At 33.8% G+C, this 26141-nt stretch overlaps 1 protein-coding gene across 2 annotated transcripts in view; it reads right to left on the reverse strand.

The window, feature by feature from the left end:
• PIK3C2G (phosphatidylinositol-4-phosphate 3-kinase catalytic subunit type 2 gamma) overlaps nucleotides 1–23612 on the reverse strand; it is a 326049-nt gene extending 302437 nt beyond the window's left edge. For both annotated transcript variants that reach the window (XM_077756378.1, XM_077756377.1), the window contains exons 1-4: nucleotides 22938–23612; nucleotides 17453–17535; nucleotides 13871–14028; nucleotides 8609–8723 (exon numbers count right to left, since the gene is read on the reverse strand). In XM_077756378.1, the coding sequence (XP_077612504.1) occupies nucleotides 8609–8723; nucleotides 13871–14028; nucleotides 17453–17535; nucleotides 22938–23612 (1031 nt within the window). The remainder of the gene's footprint in view (nucleotides 1–8608; nucleotides 8724–13870; nucleotides 14029–17452; nucleotides 17536–22937) is intronic.
• Nucleotides 23613–26141: the final 2529 nt, after the last annotated feature.

The raw sequence follows: 26141 nt of genomic DNA on the forward strand, positions 1-26141 counted from the left end.
GTAAAAAATGTACAGTTATGAAAAAGTATGTATCTTTTTCATAGAGTCTAAATTATTAGGTTATTAATATCTTTGGGCCTCTAAAGACAGGTGAGTTCAATAAAATAGCAAAGTGTAACCTAAGGAGGAAATACAAATAGAGCGTCATGGATACACTTATTAGCAAAGTTATGAAAAATATTCTGATCATTGACATTTTAATTATGATAACAAAGGGTCCAAGCTACTTCCTCAAAACTTGGTTAGTTCATGAGGTAGTTACTTATTGAGACTATATTGACAGACAAATATACCCACAAAAAGAAACCAAGGAGTTGAAATTTGAAGTATTTGTCTTTATCTGGTCTAACATAGATGACAAATTGCAAAAATGGCAAGTCAATATAATTTATCTTTGTTTTTATAATACAGAACAGGTTAAAATTGCATATTTCTGATAACATAAGGAGAAATTAATATGAAAAAATATTATTTTTACATCATCCCACAGAAATAATAGGTTTTGGTTTTTGTTGGGGTAGGGGGAATGAGAATACTTCTGTACTTTTAGTTAACTATATCTTAACAACAACTTGCATTTATTTATTTATTTATTTATTTATTTATGGAAAGAGAGAGAGAAAGTGCACAACTGGAAGAGGGACAGAGGGAGACAGAGAGAGAAAGAGAGGCTAAGAGAGGGAGAAGGAGAGAATCTTAAGCAGGCTCTGCGTCCATGGGGGAGCCTGACTCAGGGACTTGATCCCTTGACCGTGAGATCATGGCCTGAGCTTAAATCAAGACATAACTTGATTAACTGACTGAGCCACTCAGGCTCTCTGACAACTACATAGCATTTTTAATGTATTCAGACCTACACTTCACAGGAGCTCAAAGAAATCTATACATCCAAAAGTCATTAGTAGAGGCTTAATAAAATTTTAAATTTGGAATTAAAGAGTACCAAAATATAATCCTACAGCTCATTTGTAGAATAGAACAAATAAAATAAATAAAATTTTAAAAGATAAATTGAAGGAGGTTAAACTCAAATTGTCAAAGCAACAGCGATAGAGTAGCATTATCAGTAGTGGGCACCATTTGTTTTGAAAATATTTGTTTGCTTAAACAATCTCAAAATTCCAAAAAAAATATTTTTGTCTAGTCAGAAATTTAATACCAGCAAACCAAATCCAACAATACATGAAAAGAATAATTTTTCACAATCAAGTGGGGTTTACTCCTGAGCTGTAGGGGAGGTTCAATAACTGCACATCAATCGTGATAAATCACAGTAATAAAAGAAAGGATAAGAATCACATGATCTTCTCAATAGATGCAGAAAATGCATTTGACAAAATACAGCATCATTTCTTGATAATTATGCTCAATAAAGTAGGGGTAGATGGATCAAAACTCGAGATCATAAAGGCCATCTATAAAAGACCCACAGCTAATATCCTCAATGGGGAAAACTGAAAGCTTTACTCCTAAGTTTAGGAACACAATAGGGGGGCGCCTGGGTGGCTTAGTCAGTTAAGCGTCCNAAAAAAGGAACACAATAGGGATGTCCACTCTCACCACTGTTGTTCAACGTAGTGTTAAAAGTCCTAGCCTCAGCAGTCAGACAACAAAAAGAAATACAAGACATCCAAATTGGCAAGGAAGAAGTCAAACTTTCACTCTTCTTAGATGACATGAGACTCTATGTGGAAAACCCAAAAGACTCCATCAAAAAACTGCTAGAAATGATAGATGAATTGCATTTCTATATACCAATAATGAAGCAGCGGAATAGAAATCAAGGATTTGATCCCATTTACAATTGCACCAAAAATCATAAAATCCCTAGGAATAAACCTAACCAAAGAGGTACAAGATCTGTATGCTGAAAACTATAGAAAGCTAATGAAAGAAATTGAAAAAGACACAAAAGAAATGGAAAAACATTCAGTGCTCATGGATTGGAAGAATAAATGTTGTTAAAATGTCTGTACTACCCAAACTACAAAGCTATAATCATAAAAAAAAAAAAAAAAGCTGTAATCATCAAGACAGTATGGTACTGGCACAAATATAGACACATAGATCAATGGAACAGAATAGAGAACCAAGAAGTGGACCCACAAATGTATGGCCAATAATCTTTGACAAAGCCAGAAGGAATATCGAATGGAATAAAGGCAGTCTCATCAGCAAATGGAGCTGGGAAGACTTGACAGCTACATGGAAAGGAAGAACCTGGACCACTTTCTTACACTATACACAAAAATAAACTCAAAATGGATGAAAGATGTAAATGTAAGACAGGAAACTATCAAAATCCTAGAGGAGAAAACAGGTAACAACCTCTTTGACCTTGGCTACAGGAACTTCTTACTATGTATGTCTGGAGCAACTTCTGACTTGTCTTTGGAGGCAAGGGAGTCAAAAGCAAAAATGAACTATTGAGACCTCATCAATATAAAAAGCTTCTGCACAATGAAGGAAACAATCAGTAAAACTAAAAGGCAACCGATGGGATGAGAGAAGAGATTTTCAAATGACATATCTGATAAAGGGTTAGTATCCAAAATCTATAAGGAACTTATCACCCTCAAAACCCAAAAAACAACCCAGTGAAGAAATAGGCAAAAGACTTGAGTAGACACTTTTCCAAAGAAGACATCAGATGGCTAGCAGACAAATGAAAAGATGCTCAGCATCACTCATCATCAGGGAAATAGAAATCAAAACCACAATGAGATACTAACCTCTCAGTGTCAGAATGGCTAAAATTAACAACCCAGGCAACAATAGATGTTGGCTAGGATGTGTATTGCTGGTGGGAATTCAGACTGGTGTAGCCACTGTGGAAAACAGTCTGGAAGTTCTTCAAAAAATCAAAAATAGAGCTACCCTAAGACCTAGCAAGTGTGCTACTAGGTATTTATCCAAAGGATACAAAAATACTGATTCAAAGGGGCACATGCACCCCAATGTTTATAGCAGCACTATCAACAATAACTAAACTATGGAAAGTGCTCAAATGTCCAATGACTGACTAATGGATAAAGAAGATATCCGTTATACACAATGAAGTATTACTTGATCAAAAAGAATGAAATCTTACCATTTGCAGCAACATGGATATATTATGCTAAGCAAAATAAGTCCGTCAGAGGAAGACAGATATCACACGATTTAACTCATATGTGGATTTAAGAAGCACAACAGATGAACACGAACAAAGGAAGGAAAAATAAGAGAGAAACGAGAGGGAGGCAAACCATAAGAGACTCTTAAATCCAGAGAACAAACTGAGGGCTGCTGGAGGGAGGTTCGGTGTAGGGGTGGGTTAAATGGATTATGGGCATAAGAGGACCCCTGTTGGGCCCAACACTGGATATTGCATGTAAGTAATGAATCACTAAATTCTACTCGTGGAACTATTATTACACTATATGTGAACTAACTTTGGATTTAAATTTTTAAAAAATGAAATTTAAAAAGCCCACCTTTAGTGATTGTGATTTGCTTTTATTTAGTCTAATCACTTCAAAATGCTTCTGATTAAAGATTTTTAAAAATTTAAGTATGTCAGAACATGAGTGTTCTGTAAGTTATGGTTTATTTTCCTTGTGTTGGACCCCAATGCTGTATGTTGAATTATAAACCCATGTTTACAGCCCAAATAAATGTTCATTACCTCTAATGAAACATTATCTCCATAATATTTATTTTCAAGTGGCCCTTCATTATGAAGGAGACTTCATTATACATTAGAAAGATTTGGGGTTCAGAGCCAAGTAGACCTGTGATATCCTCACTTTGCTGCTTCCAAATTTTACCTTTGGGAAGTCATGTAATTTCTCTTCACCTCAATATTCCCATCTGTAAAATGGATATAATCATGCTTTTCTTATATAAGAGTGAATGGCGCTACATGTGAAAATTCTAGTCCATAAAAGACTTTTAATAAGTGAAGTAGATTTTACTGTTGTTATTTTTACTGTTGTTACTATCTTCATCTCCATGAGGAATAATTTATTTCTTTAATCTCCTTCATAGTAAAAAGGAAGATTAATCATAGAAGTTTTGTAAATTAAAAAGAAATGGATAAATATCATTTGTATTGTAGTCCTTTTTCAAGGTGTGAGTAACTACTTCAACATTTTAGTGTGTAAGATTTCTTATTTTCCAAATAAGAATAAACTTTTAACAAAAATTAATATATTTAAATGTGATTTGCAAACATATCTTTTCACCTTTTAAAGGTATGACACATGATTTTCTTTCAAGGTATATGATGCTATATTTTTATTAATTTATAAATTCAATGCCATATTATAATAAAATTATGCTCATGACCTATTTTACCACTATTTTGGAATACTTTGGAGATTTTGGGGTTTTTTTTTCCAGTTTTTGTTGTCGTTGTTGCTAATATTAGAAATTATGTTATGGTAAATATGCTTTATAACTAAGTCATTTTGTATAATTACAATTGTTACTTAGAGGTATTCATAGAGGCAGAATTGCTGAAACAGATGATCCATCGGTTTAAGACACATTTCTACAGACTTCTAACACATTTTTGACAAAATGTGTATTCCTAGCAGCTGTTTACATGTTGTCCATTTCCAAATGAATGTCATCATATTTTAAGAATTTGATGGGCAAAAATGGTATTTCATTGTTTTAATTGGATGTTTGTTCTTAGTTAGATTAAACTCTAATTCCCACTTTAATGACTATTTATTTTGAGAGTGAGAGTGAGAGTGAGAAAGAGCAGGAGCAGGGAAGGAACAGAGAGAGAGGGTGAGAGAGAATCCCAAGCAGGCTCCAGGCTGTCAGTGCAGAACCCCACTCTAGGCTCAGTCTCACAAATGGTGACATTATGACCTTAGCTGAAACCAAGAGCCAACGTTTAACCGACTGAGCCCCACACGTGCCTCTAAATAATTTCTTATCCATTGAATTTATATTCATGCTATTCACATTTTTAGCTTGTTTTTTCTTGATAATTATTTTTTAAAAGCAAATGAAGTGTACTTTATATATTCAAAGGCTATTAACATTTTATCACATGGTACTGATTTTTTCTTCAGTATTTATTCTCTAAATGAAGTTTATCATTGATTTTTCTTTGCACTGTTTCCATATTCTTCCCATTAATCCTTCTTTCTGTGATCTACAGTCTATAAGCAAGAGACTAATACTGCCTTCATTATAGAGCATTGTAAGAACTGATTACAGGGCTTTATGAATTTTTAGGCAAGGGAGAGGGCAAAGATTCTGTTTAACTCATCTTCATATTCTCAGTAATTAACCAAATGTCTTGTATGTGTGTATAAGAGTTGAAGTAGACTAATACAATGTCTGTTCCCCATTCTTGTAGACACCCACAAAACTGCATATATTTTCCACCATGTGCTCTAGCATGAAGAAACTATTTGCTATTTCTTATATATTCTTTAAGAGCTTCTGAACTATTGTTTTATAGTTCAGACCCAGGGCAAGCAGCCAAACCCAGGTTTGATTTCAGGCTTCATTCTACCAACTTCTTAGTCATGTGATCTTAGACAAAGCCTCAGACTTACCATCTGTATACTAGGGGTTATTATAGTATCTGTTGCACTGATAGTGTCATAAGACTTAGAAATCTACTCAATATGAGGTGACTAAGTAGTAAGCACTTGATAAATGGCTATTATTATTATTATTATTATTAATCAAAGCTAGTCAAATACTCCAGATGAAGTGTAGTACTATAACTGTTAGAGTCTAAGTTATTACCTGTTGTATTATTAACTTTATTTTGTGTTTTCCTGTGTTCCCTTTAGACAAAAACATCATGAACAGATATCCACGTATTTAAAGGCATATTTTTTGACAAGTTTCATAGGAATAAACTACACAAAAATCTGAATGATTTAAATGTTATAAAGAACAGTAATGAATATTATGCTTATTTTAAAAATCATACCAAAGAGGTAGTATGTTAATCTTAAATAGTAAGTATGTACCTGATATATACATATCTTCCAAATTCCAGTAGGGAAAAATGATTATAATTAATATATACTAATACTTGTAACTTTCCTATCTTAATAAAAGCCCAGTTAAATGAAATTTTGATAGAAATAAATTTAAAAACATGTAAAAAATCTGTATGTTTATATTAACAAGAAAAAAGAAAAATGTTATATACATTTGTAGCAGTCACAGTTGAACTAATTATGGATAACTTACATATTGAAACAGTAATTAAGCCAAAGTCCATTATAAGTTTGTTCACATTATACTTTTCCAAATTTCTATCTCTTCAATACTTTTACTTGTGGAATGTTATTTCCTACTGATAATACTAAATACATAAATTTGATAATGTTTCTTTTTAAATTTTTTTTAATGTTTATTTACTTATTTTTGAGAAAGAGCAAAGCACATGCATGTGCTTGCACACAGGAGAGACAGAAAGAGAGGGAGAGAATCCCAGGCAGGCTCGGCACTGTCAGTGCAGAAATTGATGCAGGGCTCAGTCCCACGAACTGTGAGATCATGACCTGAGCCAAAATCAAGAGTTGGATGCTTAACTGACTGAGCCACCCAGGAGCCCCTTGATTATGTTTCTTATTCTTTGCATCTAATGTTTGACATTAGCCAAAGACCAGATGTACATCTGGAGACTTAAACATTCAGAAGATAAATTTTAATGAATATTAAGTGTAAGATTACATTTCTCAAGTATTCCTCCTTGCTCTTTGGATACAATATTAAAACCATATGCTGGGGGGCGCCTGGGTGGTTTAGTCGGTTAAGCATCCGACTTTCGCTTAGGTCATGATCTCGCGGTTCGTGGGTTCGAGCCCCGCGTCGGGCTCTGTGCTGACTGCCAGCTCAGAGCCTGGAGCCTATTTCAGAGTCTGTGTCTCCCTCTCTCTCTGACCCTCCCCTGCTCACGCTGTCTCTCCCTCTCTCTCAAAAAAAAAAAAAAATATGCTGGAAGAAGGTAGCATCCTAGTTTAGGTATATATATGGATAGGTGCAAATAGATAAGGGAGAAGAGGATATCTGTGAGTTAGTGCAACCAAATAGCTGTGACATATAAATATTTATTATTATTTTGTTGTAACTGGGAATACAAAAAGGTGTAATCGGTTAAATAGTCCCTCACAGTTAACTGTGAGCTGCACAATAAAAGACGATATGCTGATAATATTATTAAATTCACTAAATTACGGACAAGTTATTTTCAAACACATTTGGTATTATTCTACATTATGGTAGAATAATAATGACAGTGACAATGGGTATCTAAAAAGCAATACACTTTGATGAGACTGTTGTCAATCTTTAGACACTTGTGGAAACACAAGGGAAAAATGTAAGTGACAAACCACTTTATTGACTACTTCAGTTTACTTTACTATTTAGAATAACTGCAATAACAGCAGAGAAATATCTCCCTTCTTAAAGCTGTGTTATATTTTCAAGGTCTTTAAGGAATTTCAGAATAGGCATAATTGTGATACAAATAAGAGAAGGTGAATTTTCTATCAAATAAGTACTTGTAGTTGACCTACATGAGAACAGACTTTTCTAATTGTTTTAAGAGCTGCCTGACTAAAGAAATGAAGAAAGTTACTCTTTTATGAAAAATCTTATAATGCTTATACTCAAATCCTCAGTGATTTTTAAAAATGAGTATTTAATCATAGCATACTAATATAGTTCCAAACCGAAAATTAGTTACTACAATAGAATTTGTTGTTTTTAAAAAATTGTGATCAGGGGCACCTGGGTGACTCAGTCAGTTAAAATGTTAAGCCTCCAACTTCGGTTCTGGTCATGATCTCTCTATTCCCGAGTTTGAGCCCAGCATTGGCTTTGTGCCCACAGCTCAGAGACTGGAACCTGCTTTGGACTCTGTCTCTCGCTCTCTCTGCCCCTTCCCTGTTCATACTCTGTCTGTCTCTCTCTTTCAAAGATAAACATTATAATTTTTAAAAATTGTGTACATTCTTTTTTTAAAATTTCTTGTGTGTGTGTGTGTGTGTGTGTGTATGTGTGTGTCTGTCAGGTGTATCAAACTACATTTTAATTTTTTTTTTTTGTTTATCTTTGAGGGAGAGGGAGACAGATAATGAGTGGGGGATGGGCAGAAAGACAGGAAGAAACAGAATCTGTAGGCTCCAGTCCCTGAGTTGTTAGCACAGAACTGAAATGGGGCTTGAACTAGTGAATGGCTGGGTCACGGACCTGAGCCAAAGTTGGAGGCTTAACCTCTTAACTGACTGAGCCACCTAGGTGCCCCGTGATTAATCTTAATAAGTTTTATTAACTTGTATTGCCCAGAATTTTCTTGGGCAACACCAAAAGTTCCATGTCCTGAGAATGTCACCCTAGTCACAGGTCATTTAAAACATGTTGCCATAAATACACAGAATACAAAATAAAACTAAGAATGAGACTGTTGATATAAGTCATAAAATTTTGAATTCACATTAAAAAGGGAAAATTGATTTAATTATGCTGGTTATAAGAGTATAGTGTTTGTGTAAAGTATGTTTAATAGAAAAAAAATGAAGTGTGTCTTAACATAGGTTATAACAATGATCAAAATTTACCTTAATAAGATACTTACTTCTGTAAAAATTCTTCATAGCCACATATATTTAGAAGATGATCTTTGGGGAATAACTGGTCATTTGTACAAAAATGTAGAATCTCTGCAATTAGGTCCTTGACAAGATAATTAGCTAAAAACAAAGATGAATAATAAGTTAATAAGAGCTTCTCATATATTGGCTGGGGAAAAGGTTTTGAGCACAAAAAAAGATACACACATTATGAACCATTGTAACTGTCTAGCTCCATCAAGAGGAGTTAAAATAAGATGCATCTCATTTATTAGTCTCGTTACATTTGTAGATACTTTTGAAAAATATTGTTTGCATTTTCTTTATCAATCTGTCTTCATATTATCGACGGAGCCAGGTATTGTATTCCTCATATTAAAACTTGAATATACCATGGCTCTGCAGAAAAAGTATTCTACTCTGGGTGCTCACAGAGACTTGGGAGATGCCAAGGACATTATATAGTGAGTGATAGTGGTAAGCGAAGAGTCCAACCTAAATCTGTCAGATTCCAAAGCTTGTGCTTTGGATGATTCTAAGTCTCCACAGTTTACTGTTCTTCCTTTTCCATGTAGAGGTCACTCAAGTTTCCATCTTGGACAGCATTATAATAACTTTAATGAGCATGTGCTTTTTTTCTACACCTCTGGAGCTCAAAGTCTAAGCATACTGTAGGATACAAATCCTTTGTCTTTACTTTCCATATTCTTCCCACTAAACTCTTACATACATATGCCATTTAATAGTGGCCAGCATGTTACTGACTTACGGTAATAGTTGTCTATGAAATACTACAGGGCTCATTTATTATCATAAATGATAATAGTTGAAAAATGTGTGNAAACACTCAATTGTATTTATCTGAGCTGTATTTAGTTTGCAGTCATCTTATTTACTTTGCTGTCGCTTCTTTTTCTGCCATACCTTTTTGTTTAGAGAAAAATGTTTTTGACACAAACTGGCTAACAAAATGTAGTGCAATTGAGGGGCGCCTGGGTGGCTTAGTCGGTTAAGCGTCCGACTTTCACTTAGGTCATGATCTCGCGGTTCGTNTTTAAAATGTGGGTTTTAAAAAAAATTTTAAGCTTATTTATTTATTTTGTGAGACAGAGAGGATGGAGCAGAGAGAGCGAGAGGGAGAGAGAGAATCCCAAGCAGGCTCCTGCTCAGTGCTGAGCCCAATGTGGGTCTCAATCTTAAAACCACAAGATCATGACCTGAGCTGAAATCAAGAGTCATATGCTTAACTGATGAGGCAACCAGCCGCCCCTAAAATTGTGGGTTTTATGATAGATGAAGATATTTTCTAAGAAATGGGTAGAGAAACTAGTAAAGATTATCTTAGAATTAAGGGTTGTGGAAATGCTTTGACATGGGAGAGAGTTCTCTTCAACACAGTGTTGCTTGGAAATAATGACTGAGGTAGCATGACTGCAACTAAAGAAAATAAGGCCACAGCAAAACCGTGACTGTAAGAGCATTGGCAAGGAGGGGAGGACATTGCCAGTCTATAATGGCAGGAAAATGTCTCCAGAGACACCAATTCATTTTAATTAATTTGCTCCCCCATTTCCAGGCTGGATCCCCTGTACTGTAGGGGGCATCCATGAAATCATTATTTCACTACATCTTTCCACGCTGCATGATAGACTCCATAGTCTAATTTCTGCTATTACTTCTCCCCTGTGCTTCAGTTTAATTATCTCCTACTGTTTCATGTTACTCTTCGAATGTTTCATTATTACTTCAAATTAGGCGTATTTAAACCTGAAATTATCATCTTTCTCCTTGAAGTCAACCCTTAAGTGTCTGTGAATTAAACTTCTCATCCATATTACAAGTGAACAAGTACTACGGCCTCTTTTAAGTAGATTTTATACTTGTACCTTCAGTTTGACAGCTAATATGCTACTTTTCCCAATTTCTTGTACTCTTCCACTTTGTGCAGTCCTTCTCAATCTGTTGACTATACTGCCTACCATATTGAAGAGGCTAACATCCACTTGAAATTCTTTAACTAACTACTCTGTGCATTAAATCTAGTCTTTTACACATCATCCTCTATCTCTTTACATATCTTGTGAGATAGAAGTATGGCTTTTTTACTATATTTTACTTCTTAATCCCTGATTTTTCCTACCCTGAGTTCCATTTCCATCACTTAATCCCCTATCATTTTTATTTAAAAAATTTAATGTTTACTTATTTTTGAGAGAGAGAGAAAGAGAGAGAGAATAGGTGGGGGGGGGCGGGGGCAGATAAGGGAAGACACAGAATCTAAAGCGGGCTTCAGGCTCTGAGCTATTAGTCCAGAGCCTGATGTGGGGCTCAAACTTGTGAACACTTCATGTCTTGACCCAAAGTCAGATGCTTAACCAACTGACCACCTAGGCACCCCTACCCTTTCTTTTATATATTCTCCATTGTAGAGATGGTTTTTTTTCTTATAATTTTTGTTTCTGTCTAATCTTCCAATAAAATCTCCCCGCATACATTTCATTCCATTAAGATAGTATTTTTTAACCTTCCCAATACTATCAAGGTTCTTAGTAGATAACTTCTACAAACAGTTCTCAATCATTATTTAACCTTTGCAAACTGGCTTCTACTTCCAGCACTTTGCATGTCACAAATAGCGTCCTAATACTTTTCTGACCATCCATCATGTAAGTGTGAAAGTAAAGATGCTCTAGAGAAACTTTGTACTTGGAAATAAGGACACAGGAATCATCTTCATTGAAGTGCCAACTGAAGTTGTGAAACATAGAATTCTTTGCTCAAAACACCTACTTCTCTAGAAGGATTCTATTTCTTCACTCTTGGGGAAACTGTATTCTTTTTGGATAAAAATGCCTTAGCCTTATCCATGTTGTCCTCTTTATTTATCTAAATTTCATTATTTAAATTTCTTGCAGCACCGCCTTTTATTGAAGTCATTCTTGAAATACTCTTCAGATACACTATTTTGTTCTTCAGAGCACATCAGTATTTACAAGTAAAACACTTACATAAAGTGATGAAGGGATCACAGTTTTGACATAGAGATTATTTCAGAGTGAAGACATTTGAAATCTTTTTTGAACTTTTATTATCTGACTAAAGCAGTGACTCCCTAAAATACAGCTTCCATTAACTTCCTTCTGAGGGAATTTCCCATAAGTTCCAGAAGGAGATAGACTGCCCATCCACTAGATGGTTCCTGCTTTCCTACTGAAGCTCTAACTGACACCATACACACACATACATGCTTTTACATTAAGTTGGTATATAAACTTTTACCTGTATTACTCAGTATTGAGTAACCCCTGCATGCATACGTAAATAACCTTGCTTTTTCTCCTATTAATCTGTCAGTTCAGTCACAGCCACCACCCTCACCCCCTTCAAATATCAGTGGATAGGGCAGAAGTTTTCCTTCCAACAGTGGCATATGCTGTGTGTTTTCATGAAGGTGTCCTTTCTCCTTCTCTGCTTCTTCCTCCTTTTTCTTCTGTCTTTCACCCCTTCCTCCTCCTCCTTATAAACACTTTTAATATCCTTGAGAGCACAGACATCCTCTTGACTACTATACATCTCTAACACTAAACGCAATGACCTAACCACTTTCCTGAAACTTCTCATAAAAGTCAGAAATGGCCTCCAACTTGCCAAATTCAACAAAAGAACATGCAGAGAGAGAGAAATGTTGGAAATTAAATATTGTAAATTAGAAGAAGAAAAGCAGTCTCCCTAGTTCACGGTTACTCCCTCTTTTCCAGCAACTGAGGCCAAGATGATACAGATTGTGATTGGCTCAGTGTTCAACACCACTGATTCTGGCTGGGCAATCAGAATCTTGCTTTTAGAAATTTGGAATTGGATCTAGTAGAGAGTTTAAATTTTCTGTAGGTAGCTGGCCAAATAACATTTAAGCTTGAGAACTTGGCTTTCCATATGTTCTGGAAAAGCAAGGGAAATGAGTCAGCAGAAAACAAGGGAAACATGAGAAGCAATTATATAGAAGAGATGAGGTGAGACGCATACAGGAATTTTGGAATGCTTGTTCATCTGAGCGTTTACTGAATCTGCTGAGTTCTTACTCTTAAATTCTGTAAGAAATCCCTATATTCTTTCAGAATTTTTCTTTCTTATTAAGGAAGCAAAAGTTGGTTTTTGTTAGTTTCAAACCAGATGGTCCTAACTAAATATTCCAACATAACATTGCTATGTTTGTAGCCATCTGCACTAACTCAGAATCTTGACTAGAGTTAGGGAAAAAAAACCCCAAAGTAATAATAATATGAATAACGATGAAAGAAAATATTTGTTGTATCATTATTTGTCAAGAAAAAACAGTTCACATGTAGAAATTCATTTAGTAGCTAATAATGTTTAAAGAACTTTTTGTTTTTCAAAATAGTTGACTATAATAGTGAAATATTAAACTTTGGGGTGCCTAGATGGCTTTGTTGGTTGAGAGTCAGACTCTGGTTTTTGGCTCAGGTTATGATACCAGGGTCATGGGATCAAGCCCCACGTTGGGCTCTGTTTTGAGTGTGGAGGCTGCTTGAGATTCTTGCTCTCGCTCCCTCTTTCTCTCTCCCCAGCTCATGCTGTCTCTCCTTCTCTTTCTCTAAAGATGTATATATTTATCTTTAATACATATTACATAATACGTCTAATATATATATTATTTATATATTATATATATAATATATATATAAAACATTACACAACTTTAAAGAGATTCTAAAACTCTAGAAAAAAAATCATCTGATGAGTTTGATAAGATGCAGATTCCAGGTTCCAGGATCCATCCCCAGAGACCTGAGTCAATGAATCTGCTCATTATGCATAAGGCTCTATACTTCCTACCTTGAGAATAAAGACTATATATCAATGCCTATTATTTACATTTGAATGACATAGTTGTCAAATGTCAAATGTATTGTCATTTTCACATATATATTCACTCAAATGCTTTATAATCTTTTAGAAATTTAGTTTTGTTTTTAATATGCTGAAAATTTGTTACACTTGCCATCAGGTATTATACAGGAGGAAAGTAAAGTGTCCTGAGGTGAAGTATGTGAAGAGAGTTCTTGAAAACAATAGCTAAACGAATGTTAACAAAAGGTTTCCAGCTATTTTCCTCTTAACTCCACTTCAGGGCAAAATACTAGCATTTAATAACATTTCTTTTAATGCTTTCAGTCTGTGGACTCAAGGCTATGAAGCCTATTCCAACTTTATGTAGATTTTTATATTTATTTTACAAATTTGCTTACCGTATGGCTTAAAATGAAGTAGCTGTGTTGAGTTATCAATACATATGTTTATATTAAACTTAGTGTTAGAAAAAAGCTGACATGGAAATGCTGTAGTGGTGCTCCAGATCTTCCCTGAATTCGAATTAATGTCAGCTGCATGATATGTTTCTCTTATTCTGAAAAATATATGGGAAAAAATACTTAGGAGAAGATTATAAGAAATTTCATGCTCAGTTTTGCTATCGATTTAAAATATGGAAACAATCAGCAGGTGATTTGTGGTACCATACTATTAATTAGGCCAGATTGGTAAGGATTACAATTATGCCAAAACAACCATAAAAGGTCGTTCTTTAGATTTCCCCAGGAGCATCTCATTTGAAGCTATTAAAAATATATTGTCATTTATCAGATATGAAAATTGACTCTGAATCATGAAGACTTCCTTCACTGACATTACTTTTGAAGCTGAGTGCCTCTTGTTTTTTGCTAACTTTCTCAGGCTGGAAGTCATTCATTTTGATTTAAGGATTTTGGTAAATAAATTATCTTACTTGTTTCCCATTGGTAAATACCATTCTTGGCTCTAAATTTTTGGTTTTTACACAGATATATGGATTTTATATACGTAATTTAGCCCAGAGGTCATTTGCACAAATTGAACAATTCCTTATTACTCAGATGAGTCAGAGAACTGCAAAATAGTTTATCCTTAGAGCCAAAAGCCTTGAGTTTGAATGCTGACGCTTCGATTTAGTAGTTTTATTGTCAGGGGCAAGTCATTTGATCATTTCCTTTGTACAATTGAGGGTATTTATATCTACTTCAAAGATTTATTGCAAGAATTAAAAGTAAAAAGGCATGTGAAAGATTTCATAGAAGATAACTATATATATATCCATGTGATGTATCATAATTACCAATATATATTATTATAGCTGAATCTGTATTGATTCATGTTGTTGCCCACATGTAGAATATAACATAAAATTATTTGCAACTTAGATTTTTAAAATGCCTTTGATAATGAATATGAAATTATGGGGTTTTTTTTTGTTAATTGTGCAGACATCTAAATTTTGTAGTGCTATTCCTGAAGAGAAAGTTATACGCTCTGTGTATAGAATGTCTGTCATACATTCTATGTAATATATCAACATGAATTACATCCTTAGAATTCATTGTCTTTATGCCCCATTAAAGTAGTGCCATGCTCACTGAGATAGCTTAATCTCTATGCTGTTAATTTCCACAGAAACATCCCCTTCTTGAGGGGGCTGATAAATAAAAAAGTGCATGGGCTGGCATGTATCAGAAACAAAATCAGACTCCCGTCCTCATACTTGCTGATTCAGTAGATCTGTGGATGAATCTTCATTTCCCCTACTAACAATTTCCCAAGTAAGCCATTACTGCCGCTGTTCCAGAGCTACAGTTTGAAAACCCATTGTTCAGGATAAATATTTGGGCCTCTCTCTATTATACCCGAGGATAAAGGTCTAGACTCCAACTTCTGGTTGAGGAGCTTCATGATTTAGCATTCTCCATATGATAGGATACTATTCCATGCATACATGATTTAAGCTACTTTTGATTTTTATGAATTAAATTTAAAATGCAAATTTACGACCCATTCTGATGTAAAACTTTGCTGAGCGACTGCTGTAGCCCAAACTTTATATATGCTATGCCATTTTATTGTATTTTTTACAAAAATATGACACATTCCTTGAAAGATGTGGCTTAAAAGCATGTCAAAAAAAGAAACCAAATCCGAAAAATTAGAGACTCTCTTTAAAGGGTGTATAACAGAATACTAATAACGTTTTTAGGTATGGTTATTTAAATACAAGACAAAAACAGATTAAATTGGATACATAAGTCCATTTTATTATGATTCTCTTAGGAAACCTGGCTTTCAAACTCAGTTTGGTCTTATTTTGAATTAAGAGCCTTCAACAGTGCCTGGTACATAGTAGATCTTCAGAAATGTTATTATTGGATGAATAATGTGTTTGTATACAAAATAATTATGCATCTATAAAGTTAATCATTTTATGTATGAGTATACATCAGAAAGTATTGAAAACCAAGATTAGTGTGTGTAAATATAACATATATCTTCCTTTCACTACTCTAAGGTTTATTATTATTTGGTTGTCTGTTTTAGTTTTCATGGTTACTTTGAAAGGAACCACTGAGAAGAATTACATTTAGAAATTCAGAAAATGCACCATGAGCTACTGACACACCATCACATAAAATATTTTGAGTCACTATTACATCCACAAGAAGACTTCATCTAAGAATATTACATTACATTAAAAAAGGAAATGATGGGAAGGACTAGTAGTAAGTGTTTTGTCAATGGATTTATACCAGGTGATATCGTGTGATATTAAGAGAGCTATTTCTCATTCTTAGCGGGTGGAAATGATCATATCTTAGATTTAAAGTGTCAAGTTCCTGACAATGCTTGTCAGTTTGTGACAGTGAGTAATTTATTCTTAAAAGAATCGATATTGATATCTTTAAAGATCCTAATTTGAAAAAGAGTCATTTTAATTTTTTTCTGTGGACAAGAGTGAGACATTAATTAAGATTAAATATTTTCATGGATATGAGCTGCTATGTTTTATTTTGTTTTTGTTTTTGTTTTGCTTTGTTTTGTTTTTTGTCTGTAGACCCTTCAGTTGTTCCAATAGGGTTACAAGCTTTTTAGGGCTGAGACCTTGCTTTTCTGTTTGTTTGTTCTACATTTGAATCTTTCTTATGCATGGACTTGTTATTAGGCATTCAAATAGCCTTTAAATTAATTATTAAATAAATGATTCCAGTCTTTATTCACAAATGATAATGTAGCAGGAAGCTGCTATAGCTGATAAGTAAGTTAAAGTTTATTTATTTGTATATTTATTATTATTATAGCAGCTATCATTACATAAAAATCAAGAGAAGGAAAATGTAAATGCACACATTTTTTAAAACTTTTGGGAGCCCTAGCAACAGAAGAGATGGCATTATATAAATTGTAACTGCTAATAAGAAATTGGTCTTAAAAAATGGAAGCTAGCTATATAAGTTCATTTTAAATAAGCAGAAAGGGGATCAGTGATGTTTTTGTAACATCTCCTAATGAACAAATGCCCATGCATTTGTTCATTATTCTGGAAATTCATTCAAGGTAAGATTGAGCGATTAAAAGGAGGGTACGCTCATCATTCTAAATAGTATATACCAGGTAGGAAGGATAAATCTGTGCTAATTTGGGACTTTGTCAGTCAGTTATGCCGTTAAATAAAAAATTAATTCACTGCAAACCTAATTGTCAACAAATAGCAAGAGCAGTCTGAAATTATGAAACATTTAACTTTAACTGTATTTTCAAGAAAATAAAATCATTTAACTAAAAAACAACAAAAACAATACCAGAAGTGAATCAATGAACTGATTTGTCATGAATTTATATTTTTTATTGTTAAAAAAATTATAAAATTTTAACAATTTATATTCAAAATTAATCAGCTTAGTGATGTTATAAAATAGGCAAATTTATGCCACCACAGAAATTTCAAAGTTTAAAGAAATAGCAAGACTCACTTTTTTACTTTGTCGCAGAAGGAGGCCAGACTCTTATTACTGCCTTGAGGTACTTCAACTAGCTGAATAGAACAACCTGTCAACTTAAAATAAAAACTGTTAAATTAGTATAGTTTGATGTGGAGAAAACATTAATACAATTCTCCAATTTTAACTTTGTTTTAAATATTCTGTCGGACGGGAGCCTGAGTGGCTCACTTGGTTGAGTGTCCTGAGTCTTGGTTTCGCCTCAGGTCAGGAGCAGGGATGTTTGTGAGTTCAAGCCCCACATCGGGCTTGGTGATGACAACTCTGAGCCTGTTTGGGATTCCTTCTCTCTCTCTCTCTCTCTCTCTCTCTCTCTGCCTTTCCCCACCTGTACTCCCTCTGTTTCTCTCAAAACAAATAAATAAACTTAGAAAAAAAATGATTCTGTCAGGAAGAAAGAATTTCCCCTGTCCTATGGTCCTTCAAGCTAGACTTAGAATCAGACTGAGATGAGACCAATTCACAAGAGAAAATCACACTTAAGAGGGATGTATGTGTATGTATGGGAAATCCACACAGGAGATTCCAAAGACAGTGAGGCAACTTGAAGCTTATTTGAGCTAAGCAGAGGGTTAGGAGTCTGAAAACACAAAGGAGAAGAAAGCCATTCTTAAGAAGGTGAAAAGAGATGTTTGAAAACAAAGGTTGCCTTCTTTTGTAGATAAGTTCCTTAGGTGAAGGGGAGGCTGTGTTAATAGCTCTTCTCTTCTCTTCTTTTCAATGTAAATTAGGGCAGTTATGAGGGAAGCAGTTACGTTTTTCCTGCATCTGCTGTATATTTATTACTTTTAACTTGAAGTAAACTTAATGCCAAATTGGTACATTTTGGAGCATCCTGTCCTGCATCCCTTCAATTCATTCTGTTGTTTGTTTGCTTGTTTGAAGTGAGGTAATGCATACAGAAAATGCATGAGTCTTAAATATATAATTTGAGTTTTGAGGAATGTATACAACTGTGCTATCGAAATCATAATAAAATATAGACATTTCCATCACTTTAGAAAGCTCCCCCACACCTCTTTCTAGCAAACTATGTTTATTTGGTAACTACTGTTATTAAGATTATTCAGATTTCTAATGTCATAGATTAAGTATATGTGCTCCTTTCTGGTTTCTTTCATTTAAATGATATATATATTTTTAAATTTATCTTTGTTGTCACACATCAGTCGTTCATTTTTTTATTGCCAATTAATAATATTCTATTGATGAATATTTCACAGTTTCATAATTTGTTTATCCATCTTTCTGTTGATGGGCATTTGGGGTGTTCATAGCTTTTATAAAGAAAACTATTGTTACTTAAAGTGTTTATAAGGACCTGTGTTTTATTTCTTATGAATAAATCCATAAGTGGCTCAATCAGAAGGTGACGTATGATTAACTTTAAAAGAAGTAAAATTTGTTTGTATATATTGAGGCTATTATTAAGTACATAACACATTTAAATTTATTGTATCTTCCTGATGAGCCCTGTTGCCATTAAGAAATGACCCTTTTCTTTCTCTGATAATGCTCTGCCTTGAAATGTACTTTTTCTGGTATTATTAATAACCTTTTTGTTTGCTGGTCAAATGCTAAATCTGTGTTTTATTTACTTTCAATTTAATTGTGCCTTTCTTAAACTTGTCTGTTGTAGATAGTAGTTAAATCTTTTTTTATCTAGTTAGTCAATCTTTCTCTTTTACTTAGAATTCTAGTCTAATTATTTAGTATATTTATGGATATTATTGGATTGAAGACTGCCATATTCATTTTTCATTTTTATTTGTTTCTAATTTATTCTTCTATTTTTCCTTCCCTGATATTTTTGGTTTATTTGATTTTTTGGTCTCATTTCATTCATCTGTTGGATTTTTAGTTTTTCTTCTCAGTATTATTTTTTAACAGCCTATACTTACTTAGAAGTGACTATATGCATCCTTAGCATATCATGGTGTATGTACTTAGAGTTAATACTGTACCACTGCAGTTAAAATGTAAGAATTCACAATAGCAAATACTGTTTATCCTCACCCTTTATGTTATTGTTGTCAAATATTGTTCACCTATATGTATAAAATCACTCTCAGTAAAAAGCTGTTGTTTTGTTTTAAATAGCTATCAAAATTTAAAAGTAGATTTTCATATTTACTAATATATTTACCATTTGTACTGCTCTTTGTTCATTTTTAGATTCCATCTGGTGTCATTTTCTTTGTACCCAGAGCACTTACTTTAGTATTTTTGTATGCAAGTTAGCTGACTAATTTCTCCCAACATTTGTTTTATAATATCTTTATTTCATTTTAAGTTTTGAAATGTATACTCAATGGATACAGAAATATAGACATATGTGTATATGTGTTTGTGTGTGTGTGTGTGTGTGTGTATGTGTATATATATATATATACATATATATATATTTGTGTGTATACATATGGATACATATCTTTTAAAATGTCATTCCTTTGTTGGGACGCCTGGGTGGCTCGGCAGGTTAAGCGTCAGACTCCCGATTTTGGCCCAGGTCATGATCTCACAATTCCTGAGATGGAGCCTGCACTGGGCTCTGTGCTAACACTGCAGAGCTTGCTTGAGATCCTCTCTCCCTCTCTCTCTCTGCTCTTCTTCCACTTGCATCTCTCTCGCTTTCAAAATTAAATAAATAAACTTAAAAAAATAATTTTAAAATGTCATTCCATTGTTGTCTGGCTTTCATTGTTTCTGACAGAAATTCACTTTACTTCAGATTATTGTTCTACTGTGTGAAATCTGTTTTCCTTCTCTGCCCTCTTTTATGATTTTCCTTTACTTTTGTTCTCAGATATTTGAGCATGATTTGTCTACATGTGGTTGTGTTTGTATTTACTCTGTTTGGGACTTGTTGAGCTTCTTAGATCTATATTGTGACATTTTACACTAAATTTAAGAAATGGTCAGACCATTATTTCTTCAAGTTAGTTTCCTATGTTTCCTCTCTTCTGCTAGCATTCCAAAATTGTCCTTATATCAGCCTCCATGTCCCATAAGTTTGAGTCCTTGCTTATTTTTATATAATCATTTTATTTTCTCTTTAGTTTGGATCATTTTTCTTGTTTTTCTTTCAAGTTTACTGTCTTCCTCTCTGTCATCTTCTATATGTTTTTAAGTACATTCAGTGACTTTTTCATTTCAGATATTATATTTTCAATACTAGAAAATCCAGAGTCTTTGTTTTTTTGTAGTTTCTGAGTTCCTCTTGAGATTCTTCATTGGTCTACTTATTATGTCCACCTTTTACTTTATCTACTTCAACATTCTTTTAATAACCAACTTAAAGTCTTTATTTGTTAATTTCAACATCTAGACTATGTCAGGATCTCTTTGTATTGACTGGGTTATTTTCTTGATTGTGGGTTAAAATCCTCTGCTTTACATACCTGTGCATGTATTATTATATGTTCAGCATTATAGATGACACATTGTAAATTGTTTTTTTTTGTTTTGTTTTGTTTTGTTTTTTACAAAGTATACAATTCTTCCCTGGCAGGTAGTGAAGTTCCTTTTGGTCTCTTTAGCCCCTATTTTATTTTTTGTTAGGCCATATCTATTTTGGCAGGTGCAGCATTCACTCTAGAGTACATGTTTTACATTCTTAAGAGAGATAGCTTTGGGTAATCTCAATTGAATGCCTAAACTACTCAGCTCAGTGCCTTCTCTTGCTAGGTTAGAACTTCTACTACATAACTACATAACTTCCTTGCAATACATAACTTCTACTTGTATGTGCTGAACACAACCACTTGGCCAAAAAACTACAGTAAATCTCATAGAGATTTCTGACTCCCACACACTGCCTACCTCCCCTGGCAATCTGTCCTTGAACTGCAGGCTCTGACTGCTCAAGCTTAGTGATATTGCTGCTCACATTGGGCTCTACTGGCCTGCTCTGCCAGCAAGAAAGTGCCCCAATGTGGAAGTGAGGATGATCATGTGACACTTTGGTGTTTACCAAAATGATAAACTTTGGTAAAGTTGACCTCAAGGACCATGTCCTATACTGCTTTTCATTTAGTGTCTGAAATCAGAAGTTTAGTTGTTATATTCTGCCTTGATCAGAAGTAGATGTCCCTAAAATTTACTGCAATTTTTTAATAATTTTTTTTAATGTTTTATTTATTTCTAGGAGAGAGAGAGAGAGANATAAATTTTTTTATATTTCATTTATTTTTGAGAGACAGAGAGAGACTGAGCGCAAGTGAGGGAGGTCCAGAGAAAGAGAAAAACAGAATCCAAAGAAGGCTCCAGGCTCCGATCTGTCAACACAGAGTCCAATGCAAGGCTCGAACTCACAAACTATGAGATTATGACCTGAGCTGAAGTTGGATGCTTAACCGACTGAGCCACCCAGGCGCCCTAAATTCATTGACTTTTTAATTCAGATCAGTTGAGTTGCTACCTTCTCTCAAGTGCCTCAGACAGAATTAGGTATTTTTTCTCCTGTGGACTCATTCTATCTGTTATTTTACTCTGTTGCCATTATTTGTTGACAAGTTAATTGGAGCAATATGCTGTTTCTGAAATCATGTCATGTCTTTTCTTTGCATTCATTATGCCTAAGTATATGATGTATATTTTAAGAATATGATGGTTGTTGAATAAATGAGGAGTCCTTTTGCTTCACCCTATAAATTGTAGCTGCAATAATGTTTCTTTTTTTTACTGTTTACTTCCAGTTTCACTGGTGTCTAGACTAGGTGTAAGCAGAGAAATATTCAAATATTATACAAGAAACTCTGTGGTGACTAAATTGATTGGAGAACTACTAATGAAACCATTAGGTAGAATTGCACTATGATTGCTTAATTTCCTACTCTTGGAATGATCCCAATAGAAGTTGCCTGCCAAAAATATTATTTAAGAGTCTCTGGTTAAAAGGACATTTTTCCTACCATAATGATATAAAGTTTTAATTTATGATGGAATGACTCAAAAATATTAATCTAATGAGATGTATGTGAATTTTTTTAGTATGCATAATAACACCGTAAGATTTAAAAGTACTTTCATCAAAAATTCCAACTATATTTTTATCCAATAAAATGTAAGGACTATAACATTTTATTTAGTTTGATAAAACTAGAACTTTAAAAATAATATAAAATTTTTATTTTTCTTCAGGAAAATTGTTAATTTAGGAACACAGAATTTATGAATAGCGAATTATTTTTTTACAAACAATAAAATGTAAGGACTATAATATTTTATTTAGTTTTGATGAAACTAGAAATTTAAAAATAATATAAAATTTTTATTTTCTTCAGAAAAAATCATTAATTTAGGAACACAGAATTTTGAATAACAAATTATTTTTTTTTTTACAAATAATATCGATAGCTTTTCCTGTTTAAGGTGAATGACCCTCATTATCAATTAATCCAGTACATTTTTAAATGATTCTTTCTGAANGGAAAACATACATGATACTTATACATACCTCTGTATTTTCTGGCTGTGTACTTTGCCAGGTCCCGGATGGAAAAGAACCTTCAGAAAGCATCAGAGAGTCCACAATGTTCATATTTCTACTTCTTTTATTCTCTTCTTTTGGCATGAAGTCAGTTGAGAAGGATGGATATGTAGAAGGGATGCTACTTTCAAATCCTATGTGGTAGTTATGATTTTCATTTTCTCTTTGACTCTGTGAATTAATTTTATCCAAACTAGTGGATGATGAAGCTGAAATATTTAATCTGTAATCATCAGCAACATGATATCTTCCTATGGGGTTTCCCCAAGAGCTTGCTTTGTTCTTATTTTCAGGATTCAGTAGCACAGAACCCCGAAAACCAATTACTGGTGTTTTCCTCACTTGGTGACTAGAGAGTTCTGAACTTTTAGAAGTTAATTCATTCAAGGATATTTGGTGTGTTTCATTTAACGAATGCCGTCTTGAGTCCCAGTTTGGTGCACAGGGTACAAAAAGTGTGTTTTCTTCAATTTCTCTCTGATAGAATGGACTTTTATTACTGATCTCATCTACTAGCTGATCAAAACCCAGACTGACTTGGCTAGGGAAAAAGGACTGATTTACAGAGTGAAATTCTTGGTGCTCATGCTGCTCTTGATGTGATTCACTGGTATTTAGATCTGTTTTCCAACAATATGCCATTTTTAATTTTATGTAACTGAGAGGATTGATTCTGCTCCAGATATCTACTTGGTGATATTATAAAAAAGGACAGGAATTTTCCTAGAGAAAGCATAAAAAGAAAAAAAAATTCTCTGATTAATTAGAAATAAAAGAACTTGTGAGAAAGAAATATGATGAATAAATACAAACATTTGTTTTGAAGCTTCTCCTTAGTAAATGAAATGAGTCATGAATAATCTACAACTCCACAGGTCTGACAACATTAAAGTCTGTTGGGGGAGTATTGACTTTAGATTGGTGAAACTCCTATAAGCAAAAAATAAGTCCACATGAATTATGACAAGAATTTCATGCATCAATCAAAAGTCAAGGGGAACTCCTTTGAACTCCTTTTCCTACTGAAGATCATTATCTCCCTCTGTACTCAATCATCTATAAGCATGCACGGATGTTAAGGTCTCTTATTAGCTAAACAGTCTCTTTGATCAGCAATTACTCCATTCCTAGACATAGTCTTAACTTTTTTCCTCTTTCCATAATCAGTTATCTTGTGGGTTGGTAAGACTCTTTCTTCCCCTTTCCAAAACTCTTTAAACAACTGAAACATTCTTTCAGCTTCTCCAAAATGACTTTTCATTAAATTCACCAATGGACTTCATGTCAGTAAATTTAGCTGACATTTGTCAACTTCTATTTTACTTTATCTCTCTACAGTATTTGATTCCGTTCACCGTACTTCTCATTTTAGAATTTCTTGCTTTCTTACTTTGACTCTCTATGATACTACACTCTCTGACTCCTTCTTTGTTTATTCTTTCTCAAAGACTCCTTTGCCTGTTACTCACTTTCCACCTGACCCTTGTCAGAGCTTCTTTCCTTCTCAATTATTCTCTGCCTCTAAATTATTTCATCGTTCCTGTGATTTAAAGTACCATTTCTATGTCAATGGCTCCAGCTTTGACTATTCTTATTATTACCTTCTCAATATCTTCACTTGGAAATTTTTTAACCTCCAAAACACAGTCTAAAATTTGTATCATGGTTCACCCAAAAACCTGCTCTTACTTCAGTGTTCTCTGTGATGGAAAATGACTCGACCATCCAGTCAGTTGCTCATACCAGAAACCAGAGTTTCATCTTTGACTCTTCCCTCATTTTTATTCTTCAATATAAAATAAACTGCTAGCTCCTGTAAAAAAATCTTCCTTCCTCTTTCTGTCTACCACCGCCACAATCTTGGTCTAAAGCTTTTATCTTCTCACCTGCAAGGTGGCATTGTCTCTGAAGCTACTTCTACATTTTCTATATCCATTCTTGTGCCCTGTATTCCATTTTTTATATTATAGTGATATTTTAATACACTTGCCAAGTATCTCCTCTGGATATAACTTTTCAGTGGTTTTTGTACTACCATACGATAACCTCGATAGATGTTACATATGTAAGATTTATCTTTCCCATTAGATCATTAGACCATGTTAATCTTTCCACTTATGGCTCAGTACCTAGTGCTTTGGTTTACTCAGATTATTTGCTCTTTTGTATTTGTTGAATAAATGACTTAATAAGTTAAAGATTATAATTGAGTTATAAGAAAATGAAATTAAAAAGTATTTGTGTCACTGTTATCGACTGATCAATTCCTTTCATTTTTATTGTTCATTAATTCCCTTAATAATTACATATGTGTTAAAACTAAAAAAAAGTTAAAGGATAATTATGATAGTGATTCACCATCAAATATGATTCTTTATCAGTATATTGCAATGGCCATTGAATTTTATTCTGTTAGCACTAAGATTTATTTAAAACTCATAATGGCCTAAGAAATAAATGAATTAGATTTATTATACTACTTTGCTTAAGAAACTGAACTGATATGGGCGCCTGGGTGGCTCAGTCGTTTGGGCGTCTGACTTCGGCTCAGGTCATGATCTCGTGGTCCGTGGGTTTGAGCCCCACGTCGGGCTCTGTGCTGACAGCTAGCTCAGAGCCTGGAGCCTGTTTCAGATCCTGTGTCCCCCTCTCTCTCTGCTCCGCCCCAGCTCATGCTCTCTCTCTCTGTCTCAAAAATAAATAAATGTTAAAAATTAAAAAAAAAAGAAAGAAAGAAACTGAACTGATAGATTTGGCAAAAAATATTTCAGTGCAATCCAGTCAAGAATTGAGCTGATAGATCTGGGGAAGACTTTTAAGAGATAAAAGTAAGAAGTGTATAGAATGAAGTGTTAACCAAAAAAAAAACAAAAAAATCTATAAATTGTTATTCCAAGCTCTTCTAATTCATGGGTTACATTATCTAGCCACAGTCTCTTTTTCAGGAATTGCCATTTTTTAATCTTCACATTAGTAGTGAATACTATGGTTCATTAAAACAAATGAGACTCCCTCATCTGTCTCTGTCACGAAACTCAGAATTGTCAGCAGGTGTGAATTTAACTCTGACAACCAGAGTTAATATCCTGTTGCAGTCTTCTTTAGATGAGCCTGACCTATTTTAGCTTAAATATGGTAAATGTGGCTATATTAAAGTGACTTTAATAATGT

Source organism: Crocuta crocuta, unplaced genomic scaffold, assembly GCF_008692635.1.
Source record: "Crocuta crocuta isolate KB4526 unplaced genomic scaffold, BGI_CrCroc_1.0 scaffold262, whole genome shotgun sequence".
In the NCBI taxonomy this organism is placed as follows: domain Eukaryota; kingdom Metazoa; phylum Chordata; class Mammalia; order Carnivora; family Hyaenidae; genus Crocuta; species Crocuta crocuta.